Source organism: Saimiri boliviensis, chromosome 12 (assembly GCF_048565385.1).
Source record: "Saimiri boliviensis isolate mSaiBol1 chromosome 12, mSaiBol1.pri, whole genome shotgun sequence".
Classification (NCBI taxonomy): domain Eukaryota; kingdom Metazoa; phylum Chordata; class Mammalia; order Primates; family Cebidae; genus Saimiri; species Saimiri boliviensis.
The window spans coordinates 26,875,576-26,889,663 of record NC_133460.1 but is presented as its reverse complement, the minus strand read 5'-3'; the positions used below and the strand labels follow the sequence as shown (position 1 = coordinate 26,889,663).

Here is a 14,088-nt window from a genome sequence, read left to right as displayed (position 1 = left end):
GCGGCAGCGGCTGGAATGCCCGGCACGCGCGCAGGTAGCGTCTTGCCCGCCGCCCGCCCGCCCCGGCCAGCGCCGCCCCAGGCCCGGACCCTGGGGCGAGGGAGGGCCTGGGATCTGTGAGTGCCTGGGATGCCACGCCCGAAGTCGGCCCCAGTGAGGGATCTCCGGTGTCAAACTTCACAAGCTTTCTCCTAATGCCCCATGTTCCCAGAGGGCACCAAGGGAATCCCTTCCCTCTTTGCCCAGGACCGGCTTTAGGAGTGCCTGCTCATCCTTTCGCCTGGGACGCAGGTGTTCCAGGTGGGGCAATGGGGGTCCAGGGAGGTTAGGTAACTGAGTCTGGGTCACCTAGCAAGGAGGAGGGTGCTGGCTTCACAGTGGGGGTCCAGGCTCCAAGCCCTCCTGGCCTCTGCCTTGCCTGGGCACCCTAGTGCCAGGGATAGTGGTTTGGACTTGACATATAGTATGACCCTGAGCAGTCTGAGGGGTATTAGCTTCTCCATATTACAAAGAATCAGAGAGGCTGTGTGATTTGCCTATGGTTATACAGATGGTGACGGGCCTTTATTAACACCTACATGGTCTTTCTACAAAGCCTATGTTCTTCTGGGGTGGGTTTCTAAGACGAGCCCACAATCCCATACTTCCAAAGGGTAAGGGCTGGAATGGGTACACCAGGAAGACAGGTGGACAGAGAGTACCAGCTAGAGGGCAGTGGAACGCCAGCAGCAGGGATGGGAGTCCCAGGGGAAGGCGGGCAGAATTCTTAAGGGAGGGGTTTGTGGTCCTGGGGTTGGAAGGGGCTGGGACACTTCTTCAAGCTGGGCATGCAGAGCTGGGTCATGCCTCTTGCTCATTCTAAGCAGAGCCTGGCCTAGGGTGAGACAAGCCAGGCACTCACCACAGGGGCATAATTTAAGGGGCACCCAAAACCTCAGTAAAGGATAAACATTTTATTGCAATATTTTTAAAGAATAAACATTAAGGCAAAAAAAAAAAATCCTAGATGAACAACTTATTAAAGTTTTCAATAAACAGGAGCAGCTATGCACTTGCACAGACATTGAGTATGAGGGCCTCGCCCACCCCAACCCACCACAGTGCCTGCCTTTATTTCACATGTTCGCATATGACCGTGGATGTGGTTAACTGAATAATGCCCTCCCCTACAGATATCCTGATTCCTGGAACCTATGACTGTGTTACCTTACACAGTACAAGAGACTCTGTAGGTGTGATGAGAGCTGAGACGTTATCCTGGGTTATCTGAGGGGCCAGGTGCAGTTTCAGGGGTTAAGAGGAAGGCAGAAGGAAGTCTGACCACAGAGGAGGTGGCAAGGGCAGGACAAAGGCAGAGAGGCGGTGCTGAGGCCACAGCCAAGGCCTTGCCGTAGCCCCTGGAAGGTGCAAGAGACAAGGAACCGCTCCCCACTGTGTCCTCCAAGAAACCAGCCCTGCTGACACCTGGATTTTAGCCTCAGAAGACTGGTGATGACTTCCAACCCCCAGAACCGGAAGAAAATCACATTGTGTTAAGCTGTCAAATTTCTGGCAGTTTATTAGAGCTGCAATGGGAGCCTAATACAAGGATATTTTTTGCATTATTATATAATACAAGGATTTTTTTTTTAAAGATTACAATAAATATCTTGATTACTGAGTTTTTTTGGTGTCCCTTTACATTTTGTGCCTCAGGGCTGTGAGGGTCCCCAGTTCTGGCCCTGACACTAAGTATGGGGGTAAAGTCCTCAAAGCCATGGGTGTGGGGGGGCGCAGAGCTGTTTCCTCCCTCCCCAGAGCTCAGGTGAACATGAAGGTGCCCAGGCAGGTCATGGTGCAGGGGGCCAGAAGCCAAAAAATGTCTGCCCTCCACCTACCAGCACAGCCTGGCATTCCCATGACCGAGGCACCCACCAGCTCTGAGCAGCCCTGTCCATGTTAAAGAGCAGGGGCCAAGGGCTCAGCAGAAGCTCCCACCAACCGGGGACCAGTGGGCCTCTCTCAGGTGGGCACATGGGCTCTGGGGCTGACATGCTTTCTCTGCTCTGGGCCACAGTTTTCCTGCCTGTGTGTTTAGAGGGAGACCGACCAGGCTCTGCAGAGTGCCCTCCACCCCCACCCAGGTGCCCCCGCATGGCTGGAGGCCTGCAGCGGCCACCCATTAGAAAGCTCTGACCGGCCCTGCCACAGTGAGCTCCAGGTGAAGCCCTGGCCCTGCCGATGTCCACCCTACCTCAGGGGTGGTTTTGAACCATGGGGCCTGATGGGTGTGCAGAGATAGTCATGAGACTGCCTTCGCAGGGCAGGGCTGGGGAGCTGACAATGAGTGTCTGTCCTCACACAAAACCTAGTAGCAGTTGGCGTCTTCACCCTGGATGGTCTTTGTCTCCCGAGCTGTGTGTACAACAGCCCCCAGAATAGGGCTGGGGTCCGGGAACTCAGGGACTGCCTCTTTCCTCAGTCGTAATAATGTCCCCCTCCTCCATCCAGACAACTCATATCTAGAGAGTAGAATGTGCTGAGGCCTACCTGGCAACAGCATCCAGCAATAGGCTTGCCCTGGAGGTGGGCGGCTGCTGCTGCCCCCAGCCCCACTGTGTGTTGTTAGATAAGTTGCTGAACCTCTGAGTCTCTGCCGCCTCCAGATTGTACCAAACTTCTGGCAAGGGCAGCCCATAGGCAGTGTGAGCTCCCTCCCTCTTCCCTCAGAGCGGTGTGGGCTGAAGTTTTCCGAGGCCACTTGGAACAAGCTGAGAGCCAAAGATCCAAACCCTAGGATGCCCTGAGGCCTCCTGGCCTCCTGCTCTCTACAGCAGGCAGCCAGCACCCAGGCTCTGTGCTCTAGCAGACCTAGGTTGAAATGCCAGCTTCCCACTTATTTGTGGTCTGGACAAACCAAACCGCTGGAGCCTCCCTGATGCTGTCTCCTCGCCAGAAGTGGGATATGATGGACTGACTTCACAGAGCTATGGTCAGGCTCAGCAGGGACGCAAAGGCCAGGACAGGAAATGCTGGGGTCCCCAGAGGTTCATCCCCATCTTAGCAATAATTGGGACAAACTCTTTTCTGGCTCTGTGATCTGAGGTCTATTTGGCACAGACTGAAACCAGACTGGCCAAGCTGCTGAGAGGGAAGGGCTTAACGAGCCAGCAAGGTGGTTAAAAGGCTGTTGAACGTTGGCATCCTGACCTTTGCAGGATGCAGTGGTGACAGCCCCTATAAATCACCCTGACTAGCTTGCCAGGCTCTCCCTAGATAAGGCAGCTGCTCTGGCCTTTGTTCTCCTGGTAAACAGCTCTGTGGTTGTCCCACCAGCAGGGACTGTGGCTGGAGGCCATTTCCTCTGCCTTGGGGATCCAAGTTCTCAGACTCCTGGGGCTCTTGCAGGGGAGAAGCCTTGAGGGCTGCAGGGGAAGGAGGCCCAAGTGTGCTCTGAACACACCCTATACCCAGAAGAGGCCAGACCTGCCCTCTATGAGCCTGAACAGGGTCCAAGGCCCATGGGGACATTCTTCTCCACTTGAGTACATGGACCCTCAGGGCCCACTAGAATGGGTAGAGGGCACCAGAACTGGTCTCAAGTACCCCTTCTGCTGGCTTAGTGACCTGAAGCCTAGCCTAGGTCTGCAAAAGTCCTGTCTCTCCCCTTTTAAGAGGGCTACCTGGAAAGACCCAGGCCCACTGGCTGGGCCAGGTGACATTCACAGGAACTAGAAATAAGACTTCTTGAATATCTCAGTAGGGCTAGAATATAGAGCAAGCAGTGCTTGGGAGAAGTGGTCCACTAGGACCTTGGGCTCCACCACTGGCAGCCTGGTCTGGGGCTAGTCACCTTTCACTCTGAACCTGATTATGCCTCCAGGGCTTCCTATTAGAGATGTCATCCCAGCAAATGATGACCACCACCAGCTTATAAGGTTGCCTTGTGTTCCACCAGATTGTTCCAAGGTTGGATTTTTTTTTTTTTTTTTGCATGTCATGTATCTTGCCCTAGGGCCTCAGGGAGCTGTATCTCTCCCTTCTTTCTCCCCCTCACCCACCAACCCCCGCCATGATTCCAGAGGAACCTAAGGGCAGGAGAGTTGATTCCTGGGGGTCTGAGGAAAGTCTCCAGAGGCCTGTGAGATTCCCACACAGCCATGCCAGAGCAGTGCAGTTCTGATGATCATCGCCGGCCTACTGCCTGTCCTCCGCCCCATGCCCTGCCCCAGCACCGAGCAGTCACTCTGGGCGGGGACACCTTTTCCCAGCTGGGCTGCTTGCCCAGGGACTGCCCTCTGCGCTGCCACTGGTAAGGGTGGGACCAACAGCTTCAGGGCTTTGCTTGGCAATGCCTGCTGTCCATAGTGGGATAGTTACCACAATGCTAGTTAGTGCTAATCCCAGCCCCCAGACTCCTGAATCCAACTGCCCACTCAGCATCTCCACTGGTTTAATGACTCATAGACACCTCAAACCCAAACGTGTCCAAACAGAGCTATAGTCTTGCCATAGTCTCCCAAACCAGCTCTGCTGAGTCTTCCCTTCTCAGTTCACAACAACTCCAGCCTCCAACTGCTCAGCCAGACACCTTAGAGTCAGCCTCCACTGCGCCCTTCCTCACACCCACATATCCAGGAGAGCTTACCATCCTCCTTGCAAAACAGATTTGGAATCTGATCACTTTTACCACGCTGATCACAGGGAGAGCACCCCCTTCTCTTGCTTGGATTATTACAAATTCATCTCCAGCTCCCCCTTGCACAACTCTGGTCAGCAGGCAGAGTGGTCCTCTTAAATGACGTATTAGATCAAGATATCCCTTGGCTCAAAGCCCTCCAATGCCCCCTCCTCATTTCACTTAAGAGTAATAGCTAGAGTACTGAAAGGGGTCCAGGAAGCCTTTGCCTTCTGGCTACTCCTCTCTGGCTCGCTCCCTTTCTCACTCCCTCCAGCCCACCTGCCTCTGTGCTGGTTCTAGACCGTGTCAGACGTTCTGCTTTTGCCAGAGCTGAGACCTCAGTCTAGCATACTTCCACCACATGTCCCCCTGACTCAATCTCTCACCTCTTTCAACACCATATGAGCAATGAGATACCACTTCTTACCATTAAGATGGCTATTATATAAGCAAAACAGAAAACAAGTGCTAGTGAGGATGCGGAGGAACGAGAAACCTGTGTACTGCCAGTGGGAATATAAAGTGGGTAACCACTGTGGAAAATGGTATGGAGGTTCCCCCAAAAATTAAAAATAGAATTACCATATGATCTAGCAATCCCACTTCTGGATATATAACCAAAATAATTGAAAGCAGGGACTCAAAGAGATATTTGCACACTCATATTCACAGCAACATTACTCACAGTAGTCGAAACACAGAAGTGACTCAGGTGTCCATCAATGGATGAACAGACAAGCAAATGTGGTATATCCATCCAATGGAATATTTGAGCTTAAAAAGGGGAGAAATTCTAATACATGCTGCGACATGGATGAAACTTGAGAACATTATGCAAAGTGAAATAAGCCAGTCACAAAAAGATAAATGCTATATAATTCCACTCATCTGAGGTACATAGAGCAGTCAAATTCATAAAGGCAGAAAGCAGAATGGTGGTTGCCCAGGGCTGGAGGGAGGAAGCCAGAGTTTCAGTTTGGGAAGATGAAAAAGTTCTGGAGATGGATAGTGATGACGGTTGTACCACAGTGTGAATATACTTCATGCCACTGAATTGTACACTGTGCACTGCTTTCTTCCCTGCTGAGTTGTCTGCCTGCCTGTGACGGGTCTCAATAAGTGTTTGATGCACGCATGAGGACTATTTAGCACTGAGAGAGTGCTGAGCACTTTAAGTCCATTTTCTCTCTTAATTCTTATGACAATCCTGCAAAAAAGATATGATTCTTCCCAGTTTGCAAACAAAGTCACAGAGGTACAGAGAGGATACGAGGTGTGCCCAGGGTCACACAGCAAGCAAGTGGCAGAGCCAAATCACACCCAGACCCAAGCCTGTTGCCAAAGCCTCACTCTGCCTCCTCTCACACTTCAAGACAATGGTCTTGGCTAAGCCCCTTCCCATGCATATAAATTCCAGGCTTTAAGGGGGCTTGCAGGCTCTCTCCAGATAACCAGGCAAGGATACAGACACACATGTTCAAGCACCCACCAGATGCTGAGGCAGCCTTGGGAACCCTGTGACTATTGTCTCCCTCCTGTCTCCTCTCAGAGAGAGCTGGCAAAGAGACAGCTGGCAAGGAGGTACTACCCCATGTGTCCTTCTGGGGCTGTGTTCCCTGAACTGGGTATGGAAGTTCAGAGATCAGTTTGAGAAGTATCAACCTCTTAACAATATCAAGTCTTCTGATTCACGAACATAGGATGTCTTGCTTCTTATTTAGATCTTTTTCCATTTCTTTCAACAATGCTTTGTCATTTTCAGAACGTAAGTTTTATACTTTTTTTGCTAAATGTATCCCTAAGTATGTTATTCTTTTGGATGCTCTTATAGATGGAATTTTCCTAATTTAATTTTCAGTTTGCTCATGGCTATTGTATACAAATACAATTGATATGTATATATCGATCTTGTATTCTTCAACCTTGGTGAATTTTTAATTAATTCGTATAGGGGTTTTTGTTTGTTTTTTTTGTTTTTTGTTTTTTTGGCATCTTCTGTATATAAGATCATGCCATCTGCATACAGAGATACTTTAACATCTTCCTTTTCAATCAAGCTTCATTTTATTTCATTTTCTTGCATAATTGTCCTGGCTAGAACCTCCAATAGAATGCTGAATAGAAGTGGTGAAGGCAAGAGTCTTTGTCTTGTTTGCGATCTTGGAAGAAAAGCATCCAGTGTTCCTCGATTAAGTATGATATTATCCATGGGCTTTTTGTAGATGTCATTTATCAGGTTACGTTCCCTTCTACTCCTAGTTCTGGAGTGTTGTAATCATTAAAAGGTGCAGGAATTTATCAAATGTTTTTTTCTAGTCTACTACTATGATCGTGTGTTTTGTCCTTTATCCTGTTAACATATTACGTTGATTTTCAGATGTTAAATCACCCTTCTGTTCTTGGGATAAATCTTATTTGGTCATGGGACATAATTCTTTGAATTCAGCACCTTAGTATTTTGTGGATGATTTTTGTATCTATAGCCATAAGAGATATTGGTGCTTCAGCAATAAATCTCTGTTCCTCCTGCACCAACAATCTTTTGCAATGATGCTTTGTCTTTCAACTTAAAAAAATAAACTTCCTCTTTACCTAACGTCCTCCTCCAGCTACTGTCCTATTTTTCTCTTTCCTTTTACAGCAAAATTCTTGAAAGAGTTGGCTGTGCTGACACTCCAATTCCCCTTTTATCATCTTTCTCATTCCCACTATTATCAGGCACTTTACCAAAGCCCCTTTACTCAAGTAACCGATGCCTGTCTACCTTTCACCCTCTGTTTGATCTATCAGCAGCACTTGCTGTAGTTGATCACTGCCCTTATTCCTTCACTTGGCTGAAGGATCCTGGTTTCTGGCTCTCCTCCCTCTTGGGGCTTGCTCTCTTTCTCACCCCCTCTGCTGTCCCTCCACCCGCTCTGTGCTGTCTCATCCTGACTCATGACTTCAAACCCCATCTATGTGCTGATGGCCTCCTAAATCTCTGTCTAGCCCTGTCCTCTCTCCTGATCTCTAGGCTGAAATATCTACCTGCCTACTTGACATCTGAACTTGAGCATCTAATAGGTATGTCAAACTAGGTCCATATCTTCCTTCCAAATAGCTACACTTCCCGTAGTCTATCTCACTTAATAGCTAACCCCTTAGCTTCCCATTGCTTAGATCAAAACATCCCAGAATTACCCTTAAATTCTCTCTTTCATTCACATACATGTCTCATCCATCTCAGCAGGGGAAGACCACTGGCTCTACCTTCAAAATAAATCAAGAATTCATGACTTTTCATCACCACTACCATTGGGCCAGGCCACCCTTACCTCTTACCTGCCCTGTTGTGTAAGGAGCTCCTAACTGGCTTTGGTTTATTCTCAACATAGCAACCAGAAGGATCCTGGTAGAAGCTGGGCCAGGCTCTGCCACTTCTCTGTTCCATGCCATGAGGTGCTAACAGCCCTACCATGATAAGGCCATTCATTCTCTAGTCTCTCTCCTCCCCTTTGCACACTCTGCTCTGGCCACACTGGCCTCCTTGCTGTTTTTCTGACATAGACACTGCCCACCCCCCCACCTCTACCTGTGCTGTCATTCACCCTTTCTTTCCTTCTACTCAAAAGTCACCAGACTCTAACCCGTATCTCTCATGTTCCCCTCCCTGCCTTCTCTGTTCCCACTGCACCCACCACCATCTAACCTGCCACATGTCTGCTCAGCGAGTCCGCTGCCTCCTCTACTAGCCTGGGAGCACCATGAGGCCAGGGCCTGTCCCTCCAGTTCACTGCTGTCTCCCCAGCCCCTAGAACATTTATTTGCAAGTCTATGGCTGAATGACTGAATGAATGCCCAAACAAGAGGCACTCCAGCTGATGCCACACCTTGATGGGCTGGGCAGGCTACCAGCTGTGAGGCTTCCCCAACCACTGGCCTGCTCCCACTTCTCAAGGGGATGGCTGGGCTGTCCCATCTCCAGCAGGCACGCTGCCCACTCCTGTCAGAGGTGGCCTGCCTGTGCCAGAATAAGCACACCAGGAAGGGCTCAGGGGCTCTGTTATGAAACAGCCAAAGAAGGACTGATCTGCTAAGCCTCTTTCCCAGGGGACTCGGGCTAATAACAGCTCTGCCAGAAAACCTTCAGGGGCCGACTGAGCCCACCTGCCAGCACCATGCATGCCCAGACACGCCTGGCATTGCTAACTCCTGGGATTTCTGCATTTCCTCTGTACTCCCTGCAGAAAGGAGATAAACGCCTTTGATTGCAGTTCCTGTTTTAATGCTTGTGAGTTCTTCACAGCCTGGGAAGGGAGATAAGCGCCAGGCCTGGGGAAGGGTTGAGTCTGGGTTCCATCTGGGATTCTGCCGAAGGTCCCCAGTTCTGAGCAAGCAGAGAATGAGATGGACGTGTGGCTAGGGAGCCAGGCCTGCTGGGTCAGGTCTTGGTGCGGCTCTTGGATGGGCTATTTGGGCTGGGACCAAGCACAGCCTTTGAGGTCAGAACATCCACCTCCCTTCTCAGTTCTGCCCCTTAGCTGGCTGTGTCATCTTGGGCAAGTCATCTCACTTCTTTTCTCCCTTTTTTCATTTATTTTTTATATGCGCTTATCTAGAAAAGCACTCAAAGCATAAATGTGCAGATAAATATGTTATGGTAAAAGGAACCCTTGCGTAGCTACCCACGTCAAGCTAGAGAACGTTTTAGAAATCTATATCTTTATCCCTCTTCCATCCCATCTTAACCTCTTCCCTCCTCCCTACTATCCTGACTTTTACGGCATTTTTATCCCTACTATTCTGACTTTTATTGCTTTTCTTTATATTCTGTTGCCTATGTAGCCATAAATAACACAGTTTACTTCTGCCCTATATATTTCACTTCATATAGGTAGATAATACAACATGTTATTTTTTCTGGGTTTGTTTGGGTTTAAGATTCATGCATGTTTTTAGGTGGCACTGTAATGGCTTCATTCTCACTGCTGCAGAGTTTTCCCATGGTAAGACTGAGTCATCCATTGCATTGTTGCTGGGCACTTGGATTACTGTGAGGCTATCATCAATAAGACTGCCATGAACATCCCATGTATCCAGTCTCCTGGTGTACCTGTGCACACATTTCTATGTGGAACATGCTTCATATAGAATTGCTGGGACACAGGTGTGCACAGCATCAACTTCAGCAGACATTAATGATTTCCCTAGCAATATGTGCAAGTTTCTGTAGCTTTCTATCCTCATCACCACTTGAAATTGTCTTTTCCGTTTAGTCATTCCGGTGGGTGCCTACAAGTATCCCATTGTGATTTAATTTGCAGTTCCCTGATTACTGACAAGGCTGTACGCAGGAGCCTCTGTTCACTAGTCATGAGGATTTCTTCTTTTAGGAAATGCCTGTCCGAATCTCTTGTCTATGCTGCTTCTGCCTCGTCTGTTTTTGCCTCATTGATTTGTAGGAGTTTTGGGAGTGAGTCATTTGATGATCATATGTGTTACAAACACCTTCACCCAATCTACAGCTTATCTTTTCATTCTCTTAATCTATCTTTTAAAAACAGATGCTTTTTATTTTATAAAATATAACTTATAGACAAGTTCATAACAGATTAGTGGTTTTTTTGTAATGCATTAAAAAAATCCTTCTCTACCCTAAGATTATGATAATGTTCTTTCTCTGGTGCTCAAAAGTACTACCTGTCATACATCAAAGTCCAACTACTTAGGATTCTGCTTCTGGGCTCTATTCTGTTCCAGTGGTTCTCTTTCAGCAACTTTGCACCAAAAGATGCTCTTGCAAGGCTGCAGAAATCCCTGGGTGGGTTCAGGCCTTTCCAGGCCATTAAGCCCCAGCCATAGGTCAAATGTGCTGCAATCTTCAGGGATCAAGGGGACCAAGGCTGACAGTGTGATATCATTCATGAAGCCTGAGAGAACAACTTTCACTCTCAACATTATACTGACTCTTGCTTGTAAGGGATTTATGATTCAATGAAAGGTGGTCAGACAGACCATAGCCAGGCGTGCGAGAGGAGTATGGGTGAAGAGAGGAGCAAAGGAAGGGGCTCAGCCTATGGGGCTTTTCAAATCTGGAGATGGGCTCTGAGCCCCAAAAGGTCAGGGTCTGTCCCTGCCCAGACTGTGTGCTGATCAAACACCACAGGAACAGAGGTGACATCCATGGCTTGTGTGGTCAGACCCCGGCCAGCTTTCAGACTCCCAGTCTCCACATTCAGCAGGGAGTTGGTGGCACTGGCCCCCATGCCACGGTGATCCCATTATGAAATCTCTTTTCATGACCACTTCATATGAACACCAACCTAGAGATAGTGATTGCATGGCTGGGAGTCACCTTTCATTTATCTCATACCCCATGTCCACACCACAGGCAAAATGTGGCAGCTCCACCTTCAGGATCTACCTGCAGCTGGCCACTTAGCACCATCAGCTGCCTGCCCACCCCATGGACTCTCCTGGCCTGCTGTGTCCACTCCTGTCCCTCTATGGTCTCCTCATGTGGTGGCCAGGGGGCTCTTTTCATAAATCTAAGTCAGGTCCTGTGTGTCTCCTGTGCTCTGAGCCCTCCTGGTATCCCACTGTGTTTAGAACAAAATCAAAACTCCCTACCAGGACTCCAAGGCCCTGGTGATCACTCTCACCTCAGGCCCTCCCACTCTCCTGGTCTTCACTCCCTCGGAGCCCCAGTCTTCCTGACATGCCTCGTGTTCCCATAGCTTGTCCCTACCTCAGGCACACATCTGAGCCTCTGCTGGAATGCTCTTTCCCAGCATGTCCCTGGCTCCCTGTCACTGCATTAAGCCTGCTGGGCCACTCCACCTAACCACACTCCCTCTGTCTTCTCCCTCAGCTTCACTGGCTTTGTGGCAGGTTTCACCCCTGGATACCATGAGACACATGTCCCTGTCTACCATCCCTCCCACAGACAATGGAAATGAGGAAGGGTGGGGGCATGGCCTATCCTCATGAATTCCTCAGCCCTGGAATCAAACCCAGTACATTTAGACGTCTAATACATGGTTTTCAGTAAAGGAGGAAGTAAGTACACCACAGCTGTTGGGGATTCCCAAGGGCTGGCAGCGGAAGGGCCAGGCTGCTGTGAGAAGCACAGGACGCAGCCAGCAAGTCCCCAGTGCGTGGGGCGTTTGGGGCTCAGGACAGGGTAGGTATGATTACCTGGAGGCAAGGGTTCTAGAGGGTGGGCATGCGATCTACGGGCAGTACCTCTGCCCAGAGGGGCACAGATGACCCGGCGGATGGCCTGCACCCAGTCCTCCATGTCACGCTGGGAGCTGGCCATGAGCAGGAGCGCCTCGGGGTTGGCCGGCACCTTCTCCTGCTCCCCGGCACCACCTGCAAGACAGGGAGACACAGGCTTACGCGGGGTCCCTGTGCAATGCCAGGTCCCCACAGAGGTTTGGAAAACAGACGGTTTCTCCTCTATGGTTCTCAAGTTTTCATGTGTAAGTGAATTGATCTTTGGGAAATACATAAAACTATTTATACTGGACTTTACAGGTAATTTAAGGATTTTCAAGAATGAGTTTCTCTTTATACACCCTACTCTGACATCCAAAGGCTATCTGCTTGTAGGGTGTGAGATCCAGAGACCTGTGTTCCTAGGGGGCAGGTGGGCCCAGGTCGTTCCTTGCTGGAGCCTGCAGCCCAGGGATGGAGAGCAGAGAGGAACAGTGCTTACTGAGCACATGGTACATGCCTGGAACCCTTCTGATGAGCACAGCTGCCACACACCTGCCCTCCTGGGGTTCTCTAACCTCCACAGTGACTCCCTGAGGAAGGTATTATTTCCAACCACATTTTACAGATGAGGAAACAGAAGCACAGAGGAATTAAGTAGCCAGTTGAACGCACACAGCAAATGAGTGGTACAGCCAGAGACAGATTCAAGTCCTGGCTCTAGGCTCTCAACCACCCCACATTCCCTCCTGCCATCTCTTGTCGAGAACTGGGGAAACCAAGCAGACTGTTTTGAGGAATGAGGCACAGGGCAGGACTGTGACCCCACTGAGGGCACCACAGCCAGGCCTGGGGGGAGACAGGGGGAGAGGCCATGGGGCCCAACACTCAGGAGGGCGGCGACAAGCAGCCAGGGCTCTGCGATGCCCGATGGAGCCCTTCACTATGCAGGAAAGCTGCTGGGGCTCAGGCAGCCGCTGGGCAGCAGAGCTGTGGAGCTGGGGAGGAAGGGAGCCGGAGGCTGAGACAGCAGAGGCCAACCCCAGAGGCTGCTGCTCGGTTGGCTGCTGTGGTCACTCACAGTGGTATGGGCACTGTCACCTACTGAGGCTGCCACCTGAAGGCAGCTCTGCTGTGGCGATAGCATTTGGGCTATGAAGGCTGGAACGGCTGAGTGTCCTGGATAAGGAGTAGAAGTCAGATGCCACCAGGAAGATTTTTTATGTGAGCATTCCTAGAGAAATGCCTCAAGATGATTTGGAGAAAAGGAACCTGGAGATCCACAGCTCCAGGAATTTGTAGTTACTTGATTTGTCCTAAATATTCACTTCTGTACCTAATCTTGAATTTCTCATTTGAAAATTATTTTCCCTGCAGAGGGCCACCCAAAGTCATATAAGCTTCAGGCCCCACAAAACTTGGATCTGCCCTGCTCAGAGGCTGGCAGATACCCCCAGGCCCAGCTGTGCCCCTGTCCTGGGTACTTTCCCAAGGTGCTCTCAGCCTAACATTTTATGCATTTATGTATGTTTATTTATGTACATTTTTATGTATGTATAACGTTTAAGGAAATGGCCACACACTGTTTTGCAAAGTGACCACTCCATTTGACTTTTCCACCAGCCATATATGACCATTCCCACATCCTCACCAACACTTGCTATGCTCAGTCTTTTTACTTTTAGCTATCCGAATAGGTGTGCAGGTATTTGAATTTGCATTTCCCAAATGACTGATGATGCTGGACATCTTTTTATGTATGTAGTTGCTATCTGTGTGTTGTCTTTGGTGAAATATCTGTTCAAATATCTTGCCCATTTTAAAAATAGGTTATTGATTTTCCATTATTGGTGTTGAGAGTTCTTGACATATTCTGGATATAAGGTCTTTACCAGATACATGCTTTGCAAATATTTCTCCCAGTCCATGTCTCTCTGTTTTTTCATTCTGTTAAGAGTGTATTTCCAAGAGCAGAAGTTTTTAATTTTGCAAAGTCCAATTAATCATTTTTTCTTTTATTGAGTGTGCTTCTGGTGTTGTATCTAGACCATACCAGAAGAAGAGGCTTCGCCACAAAGCCTTTGACTAGACCGACATCCTGGAGTCCTTCCGTCTATGTTCTCCTCCAGTAGTTTCATACTTCCATGTTTTATGTGTAAGTCTTTAATCCATTGAGTTGATTTCTATACAGGGTGAGAGATGGGATCTAGTGTCAGTCTTCTGCATATGGA

The 14,088-nt window shown here is 49.2% G+C and overlaps 1 protein-coding gene across 16 annotated transcripts in view; it reads right to left on the bottom strand.

Annotated features, from left to right (window-relative positions):
* ARHGAP22 (Rho GTPase activating protein 22) overlaps nt 1–14,088 on the bottom strand; it is a 211,325-nt gene that overhangs the window by 21,964 nt on the left and 175,273 nt on the right. For 9 of the 16 annotated variants that reach the window (XM_074382137.1, XM_074382132.1, XM_074382135.1 and 6 more), the window contains one exon: nt 11,837–12,013. The exons of 3 other annotated variants lie outside the window; for them this stretch is intronic. In XM_074382137.1, coding sequence (XP_074238238.1) covers nt 11,837–12,013 — 177 coding nt within the window. The remainder of the gene's footprint in view (nt 1–11,836; nt 12,014–14,088) is intronic. 4 more of the 16 variants (XM_074382134.1, XM_003929974.4, XM_003929972.4 and 1 more) reach the window with 1 other exon arrangement.